We start from the raw sequence: 25,700 nt of genomic DNA, 5'->3' as shown, positions 1-25,700 counted from the left end.
TCACATCTCCCTACCTACCTTGTTTACTCCTCCAGGGGGAGGGAAATGAACAGTCAGGTGCGACCCAGCAGGGGGAGTGGGTGAGCTGGCCCGAGGGCCTCCCGAATGTATCCTTGGGTGTGGGTATGGGTGTGGGGCAATTTGGGTGGGAGCATCGTGGCCGCTACCACCAATTTCTGCGCCTTTTTAGTGGGGTGTGTGCAGGAGTGAGGATAAATAGGAGGCTCCCTCCTCTCCCGACACTCACAGAGCCGGCCGGCCGTCCTCCCTGGGTGTTTCCTTGCCCTGTAGCCAGGGTGCCAGCCAGAAGAGTAGTTTCGTTTCCTCCTGGCTCCAGGATTAGTTTCCAAGCACCCTCTGGAGCGCCCGGGTCCCGGGAAGGGGGCGAAGAAGGAGGAGGGAGACTCGTCTAGGGGCTGCCCGGCCCCGCAGAGCGGGGTTGATGGACCCGGCCGCCCCGGGCAGCGGCGCCAGCTCCCTGCCACTGCTCCTGGCCCTTGCCCTGGGTAAGTGGCCACGCTGGGCACTTGAGAGCAGGAGGAAAGACCGGGGCTGGAGTCACGGGGAGGGCGAACCCTGAATCGCGCAGATAATCTGGGCACGAGGGCGCTCTCGGGCTGGCGAGCGCGGGTCAGAGAACTTTGATGACTGAGAGAGGACGAAGTTGAGGATCCGGCAATTGGGCACTTGGGGCTGCACCTGTTGGAGGCTGCCCCTAGGCGTGGAGGGAGGCCCGAAGGCGGAAGGGATCGCGCGGGCCGCTCTGCCGGTGCTATGCTCAGGATGCCAAAGGGAGCAGTGCACAGAACAGAGGGCCCCACAGTGACCCGAGGGGGTGCCTTAGGGCTCTGGGGACCGAGTGCCCGCGAGTGTGGAGTGGTAGGAGGGAAAACTCACTAAAGAAGGAGAATAGACGTCTGTACCCCGAAGGGTACCCGCAGGAGAAACTCAGTGACCCAAGATGCTGGCAGGGAGTGTGGAGCAACGTGGTGGAGAGAATTTCTCTCTCTCTCTCTCTCTCTCTCTCTCTCTCTCTCTCTCTCTCTCTCTCTCTCTCTCTGTGTGTGTGTGTGTGTGTGTGTGTGTCCGGCAGTGTGAGAAAGGAAGGGGACGGCTCCTGGAGAAACTGTCATGATCTAAGAATGAATTAATATGCCTTATTTTTGCTGGGGCAGCTGGAAGGAGCCAGGAAAGGCAAAACTCACCTCCGGGGACCTGACTGTTGCTGATAGGGAAGAAAGGAAAGGGAAATGACACATTTTATTGAGGAAACCTTTGATGAAATACAAGAACCCTTCACTTGTAAACTGTTATTTTCTATTGTAAAGCGAAATTCTGGGAGGGAAAACTTTTCTTCAGTGGGAGAAAAGTTGTTACTTTAAAGACCACTGGACATGAGTCACCTGGGTGAGGGAAGAGGACAGGTGGAAGGAACAGGTGCCTTGAACTTTCTGGAGCCATCCCTATGACCTTGGAAGTCTGTACTTAGGATGGAGAGCTGGAACTTCAAATGACTGGAAGTAAGGGTCTCCTTGCCTCCAGAGTAGGAGGGGAGCAGGAAGTCATTTAGGTGGGAAAAGTCCACCTCCTGGAAACACCCTCTTGCACTGTGGTCATTTTGGATGTCAGAAGGAAAGGGACCCTACCGATAGTTTCTTAACTGGAGAGTATGGGCATCTTGGATGGCACATGGGGAGATCTCCCTAGCCTAAACATTGTCATGGTATCACTCCTATCTTCAACCCTGGAAACACATGTGAATAAAGGGGTGGATTTTTTTTCTTATGGAAGAAAAATAAATGGAATCTAAATGAATGTTTTCATTTTGCTGTGTCCTTGGAGTGAGAAAGCGGGTAATGTAACTTGGTTGCAGGTAGATCAGACATAGATTCATGGTTAGAAAGAAGGGATGGATTTAACAAATCCTGCAGAGGGAGAAGTCAGTATTAGTGTAGTGAAGAGTAATGAGGAGCATCAAGAAGAGTGATGCACCTGAGATTTAGGACTTTTGCCAGGATCACTGGGATGTTGGTGGCATCATACTCCTTTGCCTTGTCTGCACAGTCCGGCAATCTAGGTGCTCAGTATCTGCTGTAGTCAGCAAGAAGTTGAAGTATGTAGGAATGGGCGGGGGGTGAAAAGAGTATTTGAGAGATTCCTAAACCACAATTCTTGCCCCCAAAAGAATATTGGGGAATGCAAGACTGCCAATATGAAACAATTAGAGAAACACTTAGGAAACCAAAGAAGGGAGAGCTCAGTAGTGAGGAAAGGAATACTGGGACCTGAGTAGGTAATGGAAGCTTGGGTAGGATTTCAAATAGCAGAGAAGAAAGTGAGAAATAGATAAGGGAAAAAGAACTTAGTAAAGGTTGATGATGGGATTGAGAATGTTCTACTGGAAAGACAAGCAACAGCTTGTCAGACAGAATTTATAAAATGCAGACAGATTATGACGAATTGAAAAAAAGACTGTAAAATATTTGGACACGAATCAATTAGTAGTAAAATGCACACTATCACAAGGCTTGGATGAAGGAGGTATGTGGCGTGAATAATGATTTATAGGAGATGAATGAATCTGACAGTAGTGTGCACTGTGGGAAGAGGGGAGGAAATCTGCAGATCAGAGAGTCTGATTGTTTCTTAGGTATGATCCAGGCATGAGCTAATTAGAGCTCAAATTAGGGTGCTGGGCCAAGAGAAATGCTAGGGTAGAAATAACTGTTGAGTGTTGATAGACATTCTCCTCCACTTTACTGTCATACTGTGCTTTAACTTTTTTTTTTAACTTGTCAAAAGGCAGAATTGTACAGACTTTTATACACTCAGGGTAACCGAAATGTACAACCACCTTCAGAATGATTGACTTAGGAAATTGAATTCTGAGTCTGCATCCTCTAAGAGCTCTCTCTCTTTTTTTTTTTTTTGCAAAATGCCAAAGAATATAATTTGTTGGCATCATTGTTTCCATTAAGCATTCCTATTTCTATCATACACACTTTACTTTTAAGTTCCATTCCTAATTTAAGGGACATGTTATTTACTTTTTGAAAAGAATGTGAGAAATGTGTTGGGGGGGGTGGACAGTGGAAAGAACAGAGAGCTGGCATTGAGCAGACATGAGACCTGGTCCTTGCTCTGCCATTCTGTGACTAAGATATCTGTAAGTCACAACTTTCTGGCATTGTTTTCTTCATTTGTAGAATGAAGGGGTTTCATCAGATCACTATACACTTTCCTTTCTCATATGCTTTAAAAAAGTAAAATAACTTGTGACAAATTATGGATGACTTATATGTATTATAAATGCAGATGCTCCTTAAATACACCTGGGACTTAGCAGATGGATTTAGACAGGGGAGTTTTTATTATAACATATACAAATGATAGACTATTCCCTTTGGGAAATTTTATGAACAGAAAAGTAAGGTGATATAGAAAAGAGTCATACCTAGGAAAACTGAATTAATATGGTACATATAAATTTAACATAGATATAAAATTTTATTTATATATGTAATAATATATATACTTATATATGTAGATATGTACATATTTTTATATGTAATTAAATTCTTTGTACATATTAATTGATTATATTTTACTAAAGCTAAAGGAATTTTCATAGTCAGTAGAAATCTTGAACAACTTAATTTTTCTATACATAGAATTTCCAAAAAAATCCCTTCCATTTCTCAACTAACAAATCCATTTATTAATAGGATACCAATTCCAGTGATTCAGAAGAAACTGTTGAAAAGAGATATTGAATATTTTGTTTTCAGCTTTGTTATTGTGTATGAGAAATAATCCCATTAAGATTATTTTCATTCTAAGCATTATGGGTGATGGGCGATAGCCTTAATTTGTAACTGGTTATGATTCCTTAGATGACGAAGATGCCAATCCATAACTTCTTCCTTGCCAAAAGAGGGGAACACCCTGTAGTGACTTCATTCTGAGCCATATTTGCATTTGCTTGCTTTTTCAAGACATGCCACGAAAATTGGAGTCTGGTTTCAGTAACTCTTACATTTTGTCTGTGAGGGCAGTTTCTGTGTTTTTAAAGTTAGTGTTAATATTGGATGATATGAATCGCAAATTATCACAAAACATCCTGTCTAAATAATGACTGGGATTACCTTCCCAGGCCAGTTCCTATAAAACTTTGAATTAAAAGGGTACTTAAAGGATAGAACTAATTGGAATAATCTTATATTAAAGTCTGTAGTAAGCATTAAGTTCGCAGAGATGTGACTGGTTTTATTATTATATCTTCATAGCAATGGATTTCTCTTCATCTGCAGGGACTTTAGAGGGTTTCTCTCTCTCTCTCTCTCTCTCTCTCTCTCTCTCTCTCTCTCTCTCTCTTGAATACATTTGCATTAAAAAGTCATCTTGCAATTCAGGGCATTTATTTCTCAAAAAGGGACTGCTGTGGTTTAGACCTGCAATGTCCCCTAAAGGCTCATGTGCTTAAGGTTCCAACCACAATGAAGTGGTCTCCAGAGGTAAAGGTTTTAGGAAATGATTGGACCACAAGGGCTCTAATCTCATCAGTGGATGAATTCATTTTATGGATTATTAATTTGAATAGATTCTTAGAAGGTAGAACCTAGTTGGAGGAAGAGGTCCCTGGAGTTTGCCCTGGCAATGTTTATCTTGTTCCTGGCCCCTTCCTCTCTGTCTTGTGTGACTGCTTCCTGGCTGCCATGAGCTGAGCATCTTTCCTCTTCCATGACCTTCCTCCAAGACGTTCTGTCTCACCTCAGGACCAAAGCAATGAAGCCATCTAGTCATGGACTGAAATCATGAGCCAAAATAAACTTTTCCTCCTTTAAGTTGTTTATGTCAGGTGTTTTGGTCACAGAGATAAAAAGCTGACTAACATCAGGGACAAAAGCAAGACTCTTTTGTGGAGGAGTATAGGTTTTGACTTATACCTCTAAGATTTGCAAGTGAGACACTGAAGTGGCAAGTATTTAATGCCACCATTCATTTATATAAGTTAAGTTATTCTTAAGTTACCTATTTAGACAATTGTAGAATGCTTCAAATGGAGTAGTCCCCAATGTCCTTTAAATGAGCAACTTTCCATGTTTCTATGGAAAACTTAATGCACAACCAAGTTGTGGAGTGCTAAAGGTTTATAGTGATTCAAACATCATACAGTGAGTTGATTTCCTCATTCGTTTATACTGTCCCTACAGCTAAACTCACCTTGTGTGTAATAATAACAGTTATGCTTTTAGTTTTTGCCACATACCAGGTGTGGATCCTTTTTGGCTTTCTCAGTCTGGATTCCACAAGAGTTGTTTTTTTTTTTTTTTTTTTTTTGTGCTAGGGATTGAAGCAGGGCTTTGTGCATACGAGGCAAGTCCACAAGAGTATTAAACCATATACTTATTTTTTTAATATTTATTTTTTAGCTTTAGGTGGACACAATGTCTTTATTTTATTTTTGTGTGGTGCTGAGGATTAAACCCAGTGCCTCACACATGCCAGGTGAGTGCCATATTACTTGAGCCATATCCCCAGCCCCTTAAACCATATACTTATTTTGAGTGACTCATAGTTGTCCCATGGAGGATACATAGCTAATCTTAGTCTAGATGCACAGGAAAGAAGTTAAATCATTAGACAATGGATGCTTTAGGACATTCAAAATTAATTCTCTTTCAGAGAGCTAGCTATAGGAAGATCAGATTTTCTCTAACACTCACTATATCTCCGGAAGGTAGATGCTATTACAAATGACCCAACTTTATAGACCTGGAGCCTAACACTCTGAGAAATTAAGTGACTCCCTAAAATACACCATAAGGTGGAATCAAATTCTTGTCTATATGATTTCAAGCTTTGAATTCTCAGCCCTGCCCCATGCTACCTTCATGTTTTATGTACTATTGATGCTTCTTAAGCTAAGATCCTAGTTGATTATGGACGCACAAAGAATTCTTAGGCTAGTTGGTCAGGAATACTCTCAAGTCAAATTTAAGAGGAAAGTAATCTGATTAAAATGGGTGTTCTTTTTATAGCTAAAGACTGCTAGCATTCATGGGGATATTTGTATCTTAACAAAAAAGGAATCTCAGTAGCTCAAATGAATCTGTAATTGTGAGCATATAAAGGAAGAGGAGAAACTGTTTTGGATGGTTGGAGAGAGATGGAGTATTTAATCTTAATTCACATCAATTAAGCAACTGCCTACTTTGATTATCAGCAAAGTCAAGTAACCATGACATACTTTCCTGCATTCTTTACATTTTTTCCTGAAGACATATGGTATATTATTTACTGACTCCTAGGCTAGTTATTATTTATAAAAGGGGGGTGGAACATTTATAACAATGTTCATATTTAGTCCTGTTTCAAGGTTCTAAGTTACCTATATAGCAGAAAGAATTATTAATATAACATTTTTCTCTTTGCAAAAAAAGGTATGCATTTATTTATTTGTTTGGACTTATTATTTACTTTGGGGAGATTGTATAGAGTGTCTGGCAGATAGCAAATATGCAAAACATATCAGTTAAATGAATGAATGAATGAATTCAAGTGGTTATTGGTGGAATGTGCCCATCCACTAAAAAAGGCAGCAAATAAAACATTTCTATTATGCTTTTGCCAAACATTAGCCCATGGTTCAGAGATGTTGTAGAAGGGCATGTTTCTTCACCTCTTGTTACACGGAACTTGCAATTGGCTGTGCTGGTGATCCATTCATGAAAGGACTTTTGTTTTGCAAGAAGAAAGATTATTTCTTCCATTTCTTATGTTTCATATTAGAAAGTCAGGCTGCTACATCCTTCACATGATTGGTTCAATGGCATAGTTCATTGATAGAACATACAAAAGGTTCCAGAGTTCAGTTCCAGCCCCAATAATTAATTAACTAATTCATTAAATTAAATAAGACAAAATAAGTATTTAAGTGAAAAGAGAAGATCAGTGGACTAGGGTACTTTCCAATGGTTTATTAAAAATGTTCTTTGAATTCTGTGTGGTGTTAGGTGATTTTTTTCTCTTCTTTGATTAGAACTTTTGGACACATGTTTTTCATTAGTGATGAGTAATCAAGTTGTTCTAGTAATAAGTTTCTGTTTAATATTAAATAGAAAAGAACTTTTGGTGGTTCGTGTAGAAGTTGAGCTAGATATGCTTTAGAGATAGACTTGATATTTGACTTGTCAGTGTTGAATTTCTAAGTTATTTTACATTATATATGAAGTTTTCATATCCATCAATTGTCTGAGTTTCCTAATGATTAGATGTAAGTACATGACATATAAATTCTTGTTCTCTATTCTTTGAGGTGAGCTGTGTGGTCCAGGCCTTTCTAGAATAGGAGATGACCACATACCTTTGCCTTCTACTGCAGCAAGCTCAGTAGCAAGGCCAGAAAAAATGTCATCAGAGCTGACTGAATCATTTTTATGAGATCTGGACCTGACTTGTTTGTGACCACCTTCCTATTGCAGTGTCACCTGGGTTCTGGAAATCGAGAGCTCTTACCTCCTAGGGAGACTGACACAGAATGTTGCTCTGCACTTGGGGGTCTACTTGAGCTTCACTGTGGAATCTCAATAGAGTAACTCTTTACATTTTGGGGGACATTTAGAATTGAAAAAGTGTTTTCATCCCCATTATCTCATTTCATCTGAACAACAAAAATAATAGCAGAGTAGTTATGCAGTGTGTGAGCTAGGCACTGTTCTAAGAGCTTAATAACCCATTTTATTCACATAGTAATGCTATCTAGCTCCTGTGCTAGGTGAATAAAGTTGTACACCAGAGCTAGATATCATTATTATTCCCATTTATAGAGGAAGATATGAAACAGAGAGATTATGTAAATAGTACAAGGTTCTGGCTTGATGAATATGAACTCTAAGTGTGAGATGAGTGCCTGGATCATAACAGATTAACATTCGTTGTTGAATATAGTAAATAGGAGGGGATCAGACACTAAAATTCAGAGATATTACATTGCATTTAAGTGGAAACCCACCACTGGGAACCAGTTCTCCAGACTTATTTAAAAGCCATTTATATTCATCCTAGCTGTTTTCTACACTCTCTCTCTCTCACATATTAGACCCCTGGCTCTACATTCTACCTAAGAAATACTCCCTGCTCAGGACCCTGACTTGGGGCATGCTGCTGATAATATTCACTTGATATTGAGCAGACCAAGTGTTTGACTTCATTCTGCCCAGTGTCACTCTGGGCAGCCTACTCTGACTCTATTCTTAAATCAACCTGAACTTGTATGGTGACTACTGTACCTTCCTGATCTGCTTCCCCATCACAACACCTGGGGAGTGCTCCTGAGGATAGATAGAGTGGGGTGATATTACTTTACATTCTTCTGGATTGAACCCACATGCCTATTACTGAGAATGGGGAAAAGGACCCTATTCTGAGACAGGGCATCGAGATAGTCAAGAGGTAAACTCTGAGCCAGACTGAGTCATGCCAGTGCAGAGACTTGCCACCTCTGAAATCTTGGGCAAGTCTCATAAGGTCTCTCTTCCTTCATCTATGAAAACTGACAGTAATAAAACCAAACCTATTATGTGGCTTAAATGTATCACTGTATAAAGCACTTAAAATGTACCTGGAACAGAGTAAGCTTTAGATAAGCAAGGGCTATTGTAGTAGAAAATAGGAAAATACAGAAGAAATCATTAATTATAATCAATACTCTGATTTGTTTTTGATATTTTGATTTATAGGCATTTTCTGAATTTAATCTGGGTCTACTCACTGATGGACAAATTTTCTCTTTATGTCTAGAATGACTGCTCCTACTAGTTATGAAATAGGAAATAGATAAGAATTCTCAAGAGCCTCATTTTAACTCATTTTGTTAAAAAGGAACACATATGAAAAATAAAGCTGCAAAAGTAAAATACATATTTACTTTCTAAAAATAAATGACTTCATAGATTCTTCTTCCCTTGCAAATTTTATCCTAATTTTGTGCAACAAAGAATTTGATGCTACTTGCCTGATATGGATATTGAATACAAAAATCAGACTGTAGTGGTAGAGTAAAATAATATATTTAAAAGGCGATTTTAATATTTGAGATAATCTCATCAAAGTGGGATTCTCTCATTTATTTTAATTATACAAATAATTACCTCAATTAAAAAGAAATGAAACTGACATTTTGGAAGAATGATGATACAATGTCAAAAAATCAGGAAAATGGAAAATAAATTACTTTAGACATTTTGGGGGATAAACTAATTTTTTCAAAATTTTAAGAGTGAACAGCCATGCATAAATATTAAGTTGTTTCACAATGATTGATTTGTAAAATTGAGATAGTTACTTGACCTCTCTATGCCTCATTCTCTTTCCTAAAGAAAAACAAAATGATAAATGTCATCTAGAGATTCAGGGTTGCTTTGAGGATAAAATGAGATAATGCAGGAAAAGATTTTAGTGCAATAATTGGGAAATAAATGTTGAGAATAATATTAATATTCTTGACATTGTAAATATTTATGAATATGCAGATAATGCTTAAATTATTTCATAGGTATGATCTAAAAAGGATAAACAGAAATGCTGTGTTCATTAAGCCAATTGGAGTATTAGAGTTTGTACTTTGATCAATGAAAAAAATATTCACTGCCGCAGGCAAGCAAAGATAAAATAGCAGGAATCTGCTTCCCATGACCATATTTTCAGAATTGTTTTTAATGCTTCTGTTTGAATGTCAACTTCATCATGGCAGGGGTGTTGTCTGTTCTGTTCAGTTGTATTTCAGTGCCCAGAGCAGCATCCACATATAACAAATGCCCAATAAGTATTTGCTGAAAAAATAAATCTGAGGGAAGAGTGCAAGAAGTCCTCTTAGACCAGTAGCTTCTCGTAGTGTACCACAAAGAGCTTGATGTATACTTTGCAGTTTACACACACACACACACACACACACACACACACACACACACACACAGTCCTACCTTCAGTAACCAGAAAACAGAAAACCCATAAACTTCTCACATAACTTTGTATTCTTTTATGTCTTCAGATCAGAACTATTAGATAGTTCTTTACCATGATGGCAGCTGAACACAGTTTGCCCAGTAGACCCTATAGAATCAGAGTTGTTCATGAAATTTAAGTATTGACTATCAGCATCATGAAGACATTAATTTATCCAAAAGTGTGACTCTCTTGCCCATGGCATAGTAGGGTTGGTCTGATAGTATTATTGTTATTTCTAAAACATGAAAAGATCTAAATACTTTTCTTATGTAATTCTTTTATCTTAAAGTGTACATAACACTATTGTAAAGTATGTCTAAAACAGTAAAGAATTAATCAGAATAGTCTAATTATAAACCATTGTCTTTCTAAAAAAGAGAGCTTGTAATACATTGGATAAAAATATTCATCACAAAAGAAACACTGTAGAATGTTTGAATCCTTAGCAAAGTTTAAATTGCATAGCACAGATTAAATATGATCTCATAGAAGGAAAATTTATTAATGGCTGGAGTGATTGGGAAAATTCACTAACAAAGTAGTGACTTAAGTTAATTCTTCCATATTAGTGGTGGAAGAAAATGTGGGGAAGGATTAGAAGGTGGAAAAATTAATAGTTACTATTCTGGTGTAGCAGAAAGTGAGGAAATCCAAATGCCTACAACAAAGGATCACCTTTTTGTGGTGCTGAGGGAAATACTGACTGGATAATGACAAGGTTCCCAAAATAAAGACATTAGTCAGGATCCTAAATTCTTGATGCAATGAATCTCTAGGATTTCCTTGGAATGGAGTGAGGGATTTGTTGATAAATTCATACTTTTCATGATAAATTAAGGCTTTATCTTGAAATGTTCTATGGTTTATTGCCTGAGAAATTTGTTCAAACACTGTGGAAATATTGAGATTGCCTTTGGCCATATTCTCTACAATTTAGAGAAAATCTGACCCCACCTTTTGCCTAAGGTCCAGATGAATGGTCTGCTTCATGGTTCTTTTCCCCTAGTCCCTAACCATGCATGGCTAGGCTTTCTAAGGTTGGGGAAAGCTCATACCAGTTTGTAGCTCCAGGTCCATTTTAGAGTAGAAAAGAGCCTGTAAAAAATACAGACTCTTTTTGTCAGTTTTTAGTGACAAAAATTGAAATGATTAAAATTTGTAATGATTAAAATTTTAATAACCAATTAAGAAAATTGACTCATGACCACAAAACCTTTAGAGGAAACAAGAACAGAAGGCACTTCTTTCTTTTCCTCCCCAAACTCTACCATATTCTATGCAAGCTCCATTCTATAACATCAAGTACATACTTTGTCCCTAGCTCATCATGTCAGAGAACCTCCTTGGGAATGGGATAATAATGATAATGGGTAGTTGTTTTGACATTTTCAAGAGGGGCAGCAACACAGTGCAGTGTTGTAAGATTGATCTTAGTGTGCAGAATAAGTCAGATGAGGAAAAATCAATCAGAAGAAAATAAAAGGAAGGGACTTACTGAACCTGGCACTTCTGAACTGAGAGGAGCAAATTCAATAAATAGTTGAAAGCAAGAATTTGTAAAATATAATGACAAGTCGAGTGTTGGTAAGGAAGGGGAAAGAAGAATTAAAGAGGTCTCCAAGGCTGCTAATATGAGTGGGAAAATGATTTTATGGTACTGTGTTTGAAAAAGAACTGCTTTTGTTGCAGGGATATGAACTTCTTTTAAGATAAATACCCTATGAACTTTTGGAAATATGGAAGTTGACATCAAGTGGAAGCCAAATGTGTTTATTTTCCCAGAACTATAAAAAGTAGAAATTATCATGGCTCTCTCTACACCTACAAGATATGGTTTAACATGATCCTAGGAATCTACATTTGAAAATAAAGAAGAAGAAACTAATTTTCCTTATGGAATAGTTATAAATATTTTATGTAGATACTCCTGCCTCTAGGATATGGAGCTTAGTCTCTTGACTTATTTGAGTGTAGGTTGTAGTTAAAGACTTGCTTTCAAAGAATGGAATATGATACTACAAATAACATAGTTACCTTATTTTAAAAAGATGAATAGTATTCCATTGTATGCATACATTTCTCTATTCACATATATGTTGATGAACATTTACCTTGTTTCTGTCTTTGCTATTATAAATAAAAACTGCAATGAACATAGGAGACCTGATCCCAGAGGTGAGATTACTGTATTTATGTGAGTATCCTAAAATAGTCAAACTCAGAGAAGTAGAGAGCAGAATGAAGGTTTCCAGAGACTGAAGAGAATGGGAAGTGGTGAAATATTGGTCAAAAGATATAAAGATTCAGTTATTAAAGATGAATAAATCATAGAGATCTACCATACTGCCTATGCTTGATCATATTTTATTTTAGATTTAAAATTATGATGAGAAGGTAGATCTTATGTTAAATGTTCTTTTTTTAAATGCAAATATTGAGCCAGTAAACTTTATTGGACTGTACACATAGTCTCTCAGATGATAAACTTGTTCCTCTGACTTATTGCTGGATTGTTAAGTAGCATTTTATTTTTTAATTAGCTACACATGACATTATAATGATCTTGGCAATTCATACATTAGAATCAATTAGGAAGGGCAGCAGAATAGAATAGACATTGTGATTGCTGTATGTATATAGGTGACTGTATGACCAATGTGATTCTGCAATCTGTACAATCAAAAAAATGAGAAATTATACCCCAGTTGATTCTAATGTTAAATGTTCTTAACATACATACACGATAACTAATAAGAGGGGAAATACAGTAATGTTATAGTGGAGAAATCTGGTAATCACTACTTTAATCAGGTGATCAAGGTTAAAATCACCAATCATATCCTGAAGATATCATGTATTCCCTTCCTATGTAATAACAATACTTCATCATGGTATTCTTTCCAAAAATCTATGACCCCAGTCTGATTATGAGGAATATATCAAAAGAAAAGGACAATCTGTAAAGTGCTTGAATGGTAGTTATCAAATGTCAGTGAGATCACAAAAACCAAGGAAAGATTAAGAAACTGTCAAAGACCAGAGAAGATTAAGAACTTTAACACACAAAAAGGAGATATGTGGAAAAACTGGTGAAATCAGAATAAAGTCTGAGTTTAGTAAATAGTAATGTGCCCATGTTTTTTCTTAGTTTTGATAAATGTACTGCAGTGATTTAAGTTGACAACATTAGAGGAAGCTGAAAATGGGTAATGGGGAGCTAGAAATGCTATGTATTTGCATTTCTTATAAATATGAAATTATTATGAGATTAAAAAAATCATTTCCAAAAAGGACTCGGGGGGAAATTCTAATTACTACCCAGTTTGAAGAATCTCCTGTTGAGAAAATAGAGCTAGAAATATAAATGAATTGGTCAGTTTATTATAACTTCAGGACCTGGCATAGTGCCTGGCACACAATAAATCCTCAGTAAATATTTATTCAAATACTGAATCTCTGAGTATTTTGGATAACATTGGAAAAAAGAAGATTGAGTGTACAACCATAGAGACAGAAGGTAGTATGGGTATGGCCAGGGGGTGGGCAGAGGAACCTATAGGGAGTGAATGTGATGTGTGTAGTTTTAATTTTCCAAATTGAAAATAATTCTGGAAATATGTGGTAGTGATGGTTGCACAACCATATGAATGTACTCAGTCCCACCAAATGGTATAGTTTAAAATGGTTAAGATAGTAACTTCTATGTGATGTTTATTTTTCCAAAATTTCAAAAATTGGGAAAAAGGAAACCTGAAGTGAAGTATTGGTGGCACTTGTATTTATAGTGTAGGAGTCAGAAACATATGACAGAAATGAGTGAAAAGGGACTCAGGAAGCCATGAGGAGCCAGATTTTAGATGGAAAGTTTGGGAGGGTCAGCCATATTAAATACTGTGGTTATGGAGAAGACTGGGGCTTAGGAAGAGGCTGCTGGTGAGTGGGTTATAAAGAAATCACTGGTGCTTTTCAAAGATGAAGGACCAGAGACTGGTGATAAGCCACAAAACCAAACGAATATGGATACGTGCATACACACACACACACTCAAACATGTAACCAAGAGGACAGAGAGATTGGGGTGGTGGGTGGAAAAAAAAACCTTTTGTTAATGAGATCCAACTATACATATTTGAAAAGCTGTTTCTATAAAGATTTTCTCTGTATGATTCAGAGAGCATATCTTGGATGAATCAACTAAAATTCCAGGAAGAAGACAGCTCTCACCCTCATTTGGGAGAAAGTTTTTCCCAAATGGAGTTTTGAAGGCAACAGACTCAGCTGCCTTGGGTTGTAATGAGCTTCCTATGCCTGGAGCTTTGGGTTTGTGTAGAGGGTATTCCTAGGTGAGGCAAGTGGTAGACCAAATGACTTTTAGTTTTGTTATGTCTTCAGGAATGTAGCACGATGCTATTGAACTTTGAGAATGTTTCAAAGTTGGACAATAGAGTTTGTGAAACTGTTAGTAGACTCCTCTGGGAAGAACAGAACAGGCAGGATCCTTGGAGACCTGGGAGACCAGTAGAGAAGAGTTTTGAAAAAAAAAATTACTTGATTGTTTCTTCTGCCACTCCTCATCTCGGGCTATAATACCATTCACATCACCCAGGCTCGATTTATGCCTTGAAGACATTGCATACTTTATATTTTACCATCCATTTGAATAATAATTATCAACAGGATCTTATCATCAAGGAAAAATAACACAATTATAATTGATAAATTATGTTGACAAAAATTTTTATATATTGTAATATCAGAAGACACTTATTTCTAACATTGTCATCCAGTGTTAGAATACTTCTGTGAGAAAAATCTCTAGTCACTTTCTTTAGATAAATGACAAGCATCCTGTAGTGGGGGGTAAGAAGAGTGAGTACGTTTGACCTAAATGTGAGATGAGACCACATGCAGAATAATAAACTTCACTTCCCCTCTTTCTTGATGGTTTCTATCCAATAGCAGTCATCACTGTTAAGTACTTATTGAGTGGTTTTCTAACATAGTCAGATTCTTAATTGGGAATCTGTCTTTCAGGATGTGGTGAGCAGACATTACGAAGCTTCAACTGCAAATATGTGCTGTGACTCTTTCTTAATGAGTCTTATTTTCATAGGTCACACAAGAAAATCAATGGAATTATTTCATAGTCACACAATCCACATCAAGAAGGCCCTTCTTAATTCTTCTTTGTCTAATTCTCACTCCAGCTGGACAGCTTTGCTCATTGTCCCTCAAACATACCAAAATCATTTCAGTGTCATTGCCTTTGGTCCAGTTCTGTTCCCTACTTCTTGGTGGAATTTTCTTTATGATTTTTCCAACTTAACACATTGCCTCTTTTAGAATTGCAGTAGACTTTATTTTCTATACACCTGACACTCAAAATATTTATTTATTTATTTTCTGGTCTTTGTGAATAGTTTTATTGATTCATGGATTGATATTCAACTGGGTCGGCTTACTCTAATTCAATTAAAGAGCATAAATTCTGGGGTATTTTCAGGTTGGGTAAGCAACCATCCTAAACCCTGTATTCTTTTCTTCACCATTATTAAAGTTTGATGACTGTTTCCTCATGGGTCAGAGACTGTGTTATCACAGGATCCGGAGGCCAACTCATGAATCCTTCTCACTGTGCACATAGATAATTCCCCTTGAAAACAAATCATCCTCTCTCCTTGGTTCCTTTGCCTCCTCTCTTTAAACTGTTATGAAAATTCAGTGAGCTCAGAGCTTTTTATTTAAAGTGTTACAAAGTCTGAATTGCCTAGTCTTATTATAAAGCTAATGGGAATCAAATTTAGTTATCAGTTCTGATAACTGATTATTTCCAATAAACTAAGTCTAGGTTATTATGGGATTTCTAGTCAGTTTAGTCACTCTTGTCTTGCATTTAATAATGGTAATGATAGAACAAAAAAAGATGAGGTCAATTTACTAGTAAAGCTATGCTTGCAGTGTTGACAGTTTTCAGATATCTGAGTTAGTTTAAATGTAACAGATTATTAAATTGTTTCCCTCTGTGGGATTTACAAACATAAGACTGTAGAGTAATTTTATAAGTTGAAAAACAGTGTTATCTATCATTCTTAGCCTTTATTAAACATCAGGATATTGTCTCTTCCAATTGGGGTAGAGTTTAATATTGAAAAAAAAAAGAGTTCAAAATTTTCTTTCCTGCTTTTGAATGAACAGAAATCTATTTTGTGAAGATAATTTTTCTTCTTTGCCTTCCTCTCTCCCACCCCAGGTGGCCCTGAGAATTCTGAAGGCTGTCTTTTAGTATGATTGAATAGGAAGTTCTCTGAGTGATATGACTTGAGAGAACGTGAAAAATCCCTCTTTGTCCTGGAACTTTGTTCTGAAGTCCCAATTCCACATTGTATTGAGACGAAAATAATGTGGCCTTTAACTGCCTCTTTAGCCTGTTGGTCAGCTTTCTGCCCACACCCTCTGGGCCCTGGATAGACTTTGAGGGAGTGGGCACCCTGTGGGATGGATTGTGTCTAGTGGGAAATTCTTGATGATAGTGACTGGATCCAGTGAGTTTCTCCTTCTTTCTTCTATAACTAGTTCAAGATGAAGTTCATTTTTGAACCCATTTATGTGACCTGTTCATGAACGAACAGGCCACCTGGGAACATTGCTGTGAAACTGTGGCTCACTTTGGAGGTGTGCCCAGCATGAGGGAACTGCATATTTTATTGCTTTGCCCCTTTCTTTGCTTCATTTCCTTTTCTCCTTATTCTCAAGGCCTTGGGATTGTACCTCTCAAATGAAGTGAAAACCTATTCATCTATGCCTTAGTCTCTGCTTCCTAAAAGGGCCAGGTTGAGACACTCTAGACGCTAGAATAGTTCTTTTGAGTGAAATAATTTCTCTCCTTGTGAGTCTGCTTTGAAAACAAATAAATTCAGGAAGGAAAAGGTCTTAAAGAATATGGTTTGCTTCTAGCACTAGTAAACCAGAATGAGGATATTAGTTTATTACAGGGCACAAGACAACAACAAAAAGGTATAAAAGGAGGTAACAAAAAAAAAGAAGAACACTAATGTCAAACTTCAGCCACTTCACTTTTTAAACTTTTTTTAGTCTCAGCCAACCGCAAGCCAAAAATAATTAAGTATCATTTCCACACCCTATTTTTTCCCCCAATTCCTCATTAGATACAGCCCCAGTTTGGACTTGGAAAATACTCTCATATAAGTATGTACATTTGAAATTCTGTTTTTCTTATTAACAATGAGTGTGCAATGGGAAATTTCCAAATGCTTACAATTCTTTTTCATCCTAGCATTGATTTTAACTTCAAGAATATAATTAACTGTATTTCTTTGGAAATTAATATGATTTAATATCCGCTGGGTTGTGAAATAGTACTGTCTCAGATCTGACTTTATCAACTATATTTGTATCATTGAATCACTTAACCAACCAACTGCATCATCAACCCCAAATGTCATGAATGGCATGCTGAATCACAGACAGTACTGTACTGAGAATACAACAAGTCACACATGTAGAAGATGCCACATTTCCATTAATCAGCTGAGGAATATTAATCTCTTTAAAAACTACTAGGGAGAAACAGCATGTGGAGAGACCAAAATGCACTTTTGTCTCATTAGGTACATCTATATAAACACACTGCTTAAATGTAGTGGGTATGTGTATGCACATACATTTAGCTTTTGCAGTGTATGTCACAACCATATACATAAGTCAAATTTTACTCTAAATGTAGATATTTGTCACTAAACATTTATGAGCATGAGGACCTAGTTTTTACCAGAATAATTATAATTCTCCTTCTTTTACTTTCTCTGCAAAACATTACCTATCAAGGTTAAATATTCTTAATTTCCTTCCTCTGTCCCCTGTCTGTAAGCACATAGTTAAATCTTTACCACATCCATGTGAGTTAGGTATGCTGGGCCTCACTTTACAGAAGGAAACCCTGAAACTTGGTGATTTTATAACCATCAAAATCACAAATATGACAATTAAAATGCAGATCGAGTATTCAAATGCAGCTCCATTTGACCCCCAAACTTTTCTTTTCCTATTACTCTATTCTGCTTCCTTTTAATATAAATGAAATTCCAAGAATTTGATTGTGAAATATTCTTCCAATTTCTGTTTGAACCAATAGATTAATTAATTCTCCTTTGGGCTCCTTTGGTTTACAACTGGATTTTCCAATAGAACCTAGGATGTGATTCCAGTCATGAAATTGATATGGAGGCAAGAAATCATTGGATTTGGTATACAGCAGTAGAAGTTTTCCATGTACCTAAGATGTCAATGTCCTAAATCATGAAAATAGAAACAAATGGACATTTTGTGATCATGTTATACATATATTTTTAAATACAAAATGTACTTGGCTTTAAAAATGGAAAATTCAGCTCAGAGATGAGGCAAATGTAACGTACATGGCTGTTTAAGTTGGTCACATATGATCTTTTTAAATAGTTGACCCAGCTGGTGCACTACTTACCTCAGCATTAGCAGTGGCTTTGAGGCTGAGTGTCATGTGCCTTGTCAGTCTGCCCCTGTTTGAATGCTCGCATTGTTCCCACTGACTTCACTCCCCATGCTGACTGACAGGGATAATACTTTTACTACACTCTGTAATTTTTAACTTGAAAATCTCAAAGTGCATAAAAGTAAATGGAGCTTTGGCTCACTAAAGTAGAGATGGATTTCTTTCCCTTTTTTCTTTAATTTTACGAGTGAAGTTGATATTTTAAAACAAGTCCTAGAAAAAAGGACTCAACTTGTAGTCACTTAGCAAGCATAGCTAACTATATTATTTTGTCTAATCCTAGTTTTATTGCTTTAACACATTTGAGAAATTCTGCAGACCTTGTGAAGCAGGGAGGTATGGATGAAAGGAGTCAAGTATAAAATCATTGGCGCAGGTGAAAACCAAACATAGAACAAAACACAGCAACAAAGAAAAAAATTTCAATACAATTGCTTCCCAGCAGCATAAGAAATTTAAAAGCTTTATTTTATGATAAGCAGAATAAACCCTGACATTTAATGTGACAGCCATAAGGGCTGATGTACTCTGGGCTGCCTTACTGCAAGTGTGGAGCCGAGAGCCCCACTCTGTTCTGTTCTTGCTAGGCCATGGGGGATAACACTTTATTTAAATGCATTACATTTTCGTTGGACATGATGAAGATTCCTCAAAAGACCATCCATCCTCCCTAATTTTCAATGCATTACATATTTGAAAATTTGAATGTAATTAGGGAAGATGGATGGTTTTTGAGGAATCTTCATCATGTCCAATAAAATATGGCTGAAAGAACCAGAATGGTTAGCCTGAAGAAGGGAAATCCATTTCTGGAACCTTGATAGCTGGCTTCTAGGAAATGAGGATCTGTTATGGGAAAGAGAGATTAGACTTATTTTAGGTGACTTCAAACAGGGAAATCCTAGCTCAACATATAGAAGCACTTACAGAACTTTGGAAATAGGTGCTTAATATATTTTTTGAAAGAATGAATGGGTGTGATTGAAAGCATGGACACATAGTCTCCTGAAGTGGAATACTGTGGAAGAGACTGAAGTCCTCTATTGAATGTTAAATGTGGAATTGATGAATTCTTCCAGGGAACAATTTCTAGAGAGGTGAGAGTTGGTTTGTGGGATATTTGAAAATTCTTAGAATCTTACTAATTCTGAAGTTGAATGTAATTTGTGACTCTCTTTATTAGAAATCTTTTATTTTCCATAGAGAAACACCACACTTTCCCTAAAATACAATTCGTGTTTTCCCTGATGATAAATAATATAATTTTAATAATGTATGGTCTTTTAAAAAATTCTTATTTTATTGATATTTATAAACCAGATTATGGGATGGGAAAGGAAACTATGATCCTAGGTTTTCCTAGGAAAAATGATCAAGACAGTTTGTTGAGTACTTTCAAGTCATATAGTGAATTAAAAATGATTGCGTCTGGTTGGTGATCATTTTATAAGATAATGGTGTTTTTCCTAAAAAAAAAATTTAAAGTTAAAATTCAAGACTTTGAAATCTGCACAATTGATTCAGAATAAAGGGGTATATTTAAAATGAAGGCTACTTTTTGGATTAAAATAAATTTTGTTGAAGAGAATTACAGTGGTTCTCAGATGAGGCAATCTTCCACCCATTCTACAACCACAGGGGAAATCTAGCAATATCTGCACATTTTTTATTATGACAACTGAGGCAGGGGTGGATGCTATTGGCATCAAATCAACTTGCAGTGTACAGTATCCTACAACAAACAACTATCCAGCCCAAAATGTCAATAGTGTGAGGGTTGACAAAACCATTTGATGCTTTTCATTCATTTAAAACCAGACATGAGATTTTTTTGAACCATGAAATGAAATGCATAGAATAAAATATAAAATATATTTTAGTTCTTATCTTCCGAAGATTTTCCATTTACTCAAATTGAAGTTATATTTGACAGAATGGCTAACTTTGACAACATGAGACTGACTAAACATTGCAGAAGAGGCCCTTGGCTCTTAGGCTAAAATTTCCTACCTTTTCTACTTGTATTGGTAACTCATCTTTGTTTCTCTTACCACTGACTTGTTCTTGTCAAGTATCTCTCACATTAAAAAACAAAACAAGGGGCTGGGGATGTGGCTCAAGTGGTAGCGTGCTCACCTGGCATGCGTGAGGCCCAGGTTCGATCCTCAGTACCACATACATACAAAGATGTTGTGTCCACCGAGAACTAAAAAATAAATATTAAAAAAAAAACCTCTCTTGTTTGAGAATATGTTGACTAATCTCTCTCTCTCTTTAAGTTCAATGTATTTGAAGAATAATCTATAATTATTTACACGTTCTCCATGCTACTGAGATTTCTCTAGAAACATATTACTAATGTAAATCTAATGCATGCTTTTTGTTTCTTTTATTTATTAATTTATTTTTATTTCTATTTTTGGCTTTCTGAAATGATTCATTTCTTATATTTATATCTCTGACAGTTTGGTTTTTGTTCAATTTCTTCTGAAGAAGTTTTTTTTTTTTTTTTTAGCTCTGTGGCTTCTTCTCAGTCTCTAAAGGGCCCTTCTCTTTCTGCCACCCTATCTTATTGAGATTCTTCAGAATTCTATCCTTAATCAGCTTTCTCTTTTCGCACAGCTTTTTCTAAGAGATCCATTCCCATGGAATTTAGTATGAATTTAGAATGAATCTTCATGACTCCCAAATATAGAGTCTGTAGTTCTGACTTCATTCTACAGTTCTGTATTTATATATCCATAAATTGTCCCCTGGATGATCTACAGATATCTCGAATTTAGTGTCTAAAACTGGATTAGTCTTCAGGTACAATCTTCCCATGTACCTGAGATCTGCTAATGAATTAAGCATTTACTTAAGTTGCAAACTCTGAGTCATCTCCAACTCCTTTATCATCAATTCCTGCCAGATGTTTCAGATTTAACCTTGTGAATCTCTCATATTCATTTATTCTTCTCCATAACCAGTACTACCATCTTGATTTAGGAATGTCTGAAATATTAAATATTGACATTAAATTTTTTTTTCAAATTTGAAAAAGGAAAAGGATGATTATGTTGTTTGCTTTAGACTTTTCACTGGTCACATCTTAGCTGCATCACAGAATTCAACATACCATGGCACGTAGATCTTTTGTTACCCACTTTCTTCCCAACTTCCTCTTCCTTCACAATCCCCACCCTGAAAACAAGATGGACAAGTCATGTTATTTCATGACATGTCTTTATATAGTCCTTTATGTTTAGCATGCCCTAGTTAATTAAAATGTCATTTATTATCTTGTAAAAATTTTCTTCTTAATAAAGAAGTAGATAGATATAAATAGATTTAAAAAAAAAGAAGAAGATGACCTTTGCACCACACCTTCTTTCCTTTCTAGCTCCCTAGAGGCAGCACCTGTTGCCTCTTTTAGGAGTTTCTTCTGCTATTCGCCTCTGTATTATGAAATACTTTGCTTATGAAGCTACTTCTTGACTTGTCAGCTTTAGATCTTTGCTATTGAGTTCTTTCTTTTTCATAATTCTAGTACCATTAACTTCAGGATGATACTCAAAACTTAAGAACTGGTAAAGCACAGGCATTGATTGATTACTCCCAGTCTCCCAGGTGGTATACGTGTGCTAGCAAGTGGCCCTAATTTTATGATAATCTTTTGCTCAGTTATCACTATTGACATTATTATAACTACATAGGTATTATCCAGTGCTGAAACAAATGATAAACTGTGATTATATTTCTTACATATTTTTGTTTTTCACAAGTATTAATTGATGCTTTAAAAATTATTTATTTCTCATTAAAAATTCATTATAAACCTCAATGTCTCTATGAAGTCTTTGTCACTGGGCAGAGTTGATTCTTCACCTGGTGTAACTCCTGTGTTGTCTTTGTTGCTATGCTGATCACACTTTACTTGAATATTTATGTATCTGTGTTTTCTAGTATATGATCTCCTTGAGGTCAGTGAAAATATCTTTGAGACTTCAGCATCCTGCACCAGTGCCAAATACATAGTGCTTAATAAATATCTGTTGAGAGGATGGAATAGGAGTACCCTTTTTGTAATAGACTTAACTATTTGGTAGAGGGTTTGAGAGCATTTTTCTATTTTCTGCATCTCTTCTTTCAGATAGCAAACTCAAATGTCCACTAGGATCCTGACTGTTAAAATAAATGAGATCAGTAAGTCTCATATAGTTTGTGGCACTTAAAGGAGTTATCTGCTTCTTAGTTCCAGCCAGTTATTAGAGGAGAAAAGACTTCATTGCCAGACCTCCTGTAATTTTGAGAGAAGCACAAACTTCAGGTCTAATATGAACTGCCTTAATTCAGTGTTGAAAAACTGTGCAGGTCAAGGAAATGATTCTGTTCATGGTCATCAGTTGACGGTCTGAAGATTGTGGGTGGGCAGTGGGAGGTAGAGTGCATGTTGTTCCAGGTTCTCTGCTTGGTTTGGGTGCTGGTTTGGCTGAAGATGCCTCATCCCCTGGGGCTCTGCGTCTCCCTAATGATGGTGGCCTCCTTTTGCCAAGTGAAGCCAGCATGTGGAGTGAGGTCCAGCTGAAAGGGCTTGGGTAAGGTTTTTATGAGATCAGGGTCCCTTCCATCAGATGGAAGTGAGAATAAGGGTTAAATTATAAATGATAGTGGAAGGAGTGCAACTAGACTAAAAATTGCATAAGATGTGCCAATTCATGTGTTTTTTTTTTCTGATAAAACTTAATTTTGCAAACCCTGAGCAGATATTGCTACCCCCAGTTTGTAGATGTTGACATTTACCTTTCTTTTGAGTTTCCATTATTAGAACAGATTAACTGTAAAATTAAGGTGTCCTCATTTTGCCCCATAAAGAAAGTTCATGTATGGAATTTTGGAGATGGATTAAATGTCTTTTATTATTTTCCACTAGAAATTGCTACTACGATTTTTGATTTTGAGGTTTTTGTTTGTTTATAGATTGACTGAGTCATTCTTCATCCTTTATGCTCTGTATCATTTGCCGAGATTATGAAGATGACTAATACATAGTTTCTGTGTTTGAGAAACCCTAAGTGATTGTTTGCTTCTATTTGTTCTAAGTGTAAAGGGAGAGACAAATATTGGGGGAAAAATGTGTAAATAATTGAGAAATTTGGTAGCCAAACTGTGACAAAAAAAGTGAGTCATTCCTTTTTCTCTTGTTGCAATAAACAAAATGTGTTGGTAAAAAATTGGAAAGCACAAATAAGCAAGATTAAGGAAAAAATCCCCTCTTAGCCAGTGTGAGAAACTCTGTATTTATTTATTAAGTGACTATTTATACAAATTGTTTTTTTAACTTTATAAACAAAGAAACCCATGCACACAAATCACACTAAATGATTATCCTATAGTCTGCTTTCTTGTTTAGAAATATATTAAAATGTTCTGTTGGTGTTTGAACACCATTTTTTATGGCTGAAAACTTATTACATGAAGATAAATAAAATGTATTTAATCAATGCTCTATGTTAACTATTTAGGTAATTTCTATTTTTTTCTTACACCATATAGAAATTTCTAAAGCTAGCTAAATCTTTTTTATGTGTTCTGAATTATTTCTTTAGGAAAAATTACTAGCAATGTAGCTATTGGATTTAAGGGTTTGTACATTGTTTGAGTTATTTTTTGATTTAACTTCTGTAGAGTTAAATCTACAGATTTAAGATTACAGATTAAATCTATAGATAAGCAGTATGAGTTTATCCATCACCAGTGGATTTGAGTTGCCATTTCTCTTTACTTTTTCCAACACCAAGTAGCATATCTTTCTTTTAAAAAAATCTTTTCTAATTTGAAAAATGGAAAAAAAAGCCTGTCTTTATAAAGACCCTTTTGAATAGTCTTTGAAATTTGAACATCTTGGCTACTGCAGTTTTCTGTTGTAGGACTATTATTTTGTGTTGTGAAGAATTGGTTGGCTGATTATCTGCCTTAGTTATCTGCTTTAGAGCAAGTTGAAGGTCAGGAATGTCCTATTCACCTGTTTGTGTTCCTGGATGCCCATGAATTGAATTGAAATGAATTGGGGAAGATGTGCTGTTTAGAAATTGTTAGTGTATAATTTTCAATATAACCAGTGAGACGTTAAGTTACATCTTGCATAATAATAAGTTTTACTGATCACTGATTATATGCCAACCCTATCTTCAGTGCTTTGAATTCTTAACACATTGCTATGGTTTAAGTATAAGGTATCTCCCCAAAGTGTATGTGTGAAACAATACAAGAATATTCAGAGGTGAAATGATTAGAGTATGAGGGCCTTAACCTAATCTGTGGATTAATCCACTGATTTGGACTAACTGTGTGGCAATTGTAAGCTGGTAGGGTGCGGTTAGAGAAAATAGTTTCCTGGGGGCATTCATTGGGGTTTATATTTTGTCCCTGGTGAATGGAGTGCATTCTCTCTGTGTTTCCTTTTTACCATGTCCTGAGCTATTCTTGGCCATGGTCTTCCACCATGATGTTCTGCCTCACCTTGAGCCCAGAGCTGTGGAGTCAGCCAACCATGGACTGAACCTTTGAAACTATAAGCCAAGATAAACTTTTATTAAATGACTATTTATACTATTTATGTTGTTCTTGTCAGGTCTTTTGGTCACAGCAGTGAAACTGACTTGAACACACCAAATTAGCATACTTTTAACACTGATAAACAGGTCTTAAACTCAGGACTAGCTACTTCCTAAGCCACCTCTATATTCCTCTTTTCCTCTCTTCTATCCTCTCCTCTTTTCCTTGTAGACATTTTTGATATATACTTACTAGAGAGTACAGCATAATGAAACTCGACACACCATCATGCAGTTTCAACAATTACCACCATGAAGCCAGTCTTGTTTCCTCTGTCTTTTCCTCATTACTTTGTAGCCTTATTTCCATGTTGGATTATTTTAAAGCAAATCTCAGGCTCCTTCCTAAGATATTTCCAAGTCTCCTCCTTTAAGATGCATATTCAAGTATAAGAACTCTGGCTTGAAAATACCATCTTTAACTGAAAATATGAGACATTCTGGCCTCTGTTCCCCTGCCTGGCTGGGAGAGAGGTACAGAGCCACAGGCTTGCTATTCTCCTAAGTGGATCATGACTTGGAGATAGTATTTCACATTAAGCAAATTC

The 25,700-nt window shown here is 36.5% G+C and overlaps 1 protein-coding gene and 1 long non-coding RNA gene across 4 annotated transcripts in view; one reads left to right on the top strand and one right to left on the bottom strand.

Annotated features, from left to right (window-relative positions):
* Positions 1-384, bottom strand: part of LOC144366719 (uncharacterized) — a 50,684-nt gene extending 50,300 nt beyond the window's left edge. The window contains exon 1 of one of the 2 annotated variants that reach the window (XR_013425826.1): positions 248-384. This is a non-coding gene — a long non-coding RNA (uncharacterized LOC144366719). The remainder of the gene's footprint in view (positions 1-247) is intronic. The other variant, XR_013425827.1, reaches the window with a different exon arrangement.
* Btc (betacellulin) overlaps positions 53-25,700 on the top strand; it is a 50,925-nt gene continuing 25,277 nt past the window's right edge. Inside the window, exon 1 of one of the 2 annotated variants that reach the window (XM_078021415.1) lies at positions 53-506. In XM_078021415.1, the coding sequence (XP_077877541.1) occupies positions 443-506 (64 nt within the window). In that variant the 5' untranslated portion in view covers positions 53-442. The remainder of the gene's footprint in view (positions 507-25,700) is intronic. The other variant, XM_078021414.1, reaches the window with a different exon arrangement.

The sequence above is a fragment of the Ictidomys tridecemlineatus genome, chromosome 9, assembly GCF_052094955.1.
Source record: "Ictidomys tridecemlineatus isolate mIctTri1 chromosome 9, mIctTri1.hap1, whole genome shotgun sequence".
Classification (NCBI taxonomy): domain Eukaryota; kingdom Metazoa; phylum Chordata; class Mammalia; order Rodentia; family Sciuridae; genus Ictidomys; species Ictidomys tridecemlineatus.
This window is presented reverse-complemented; position numbering and strand designations above follow the sequence as displayed.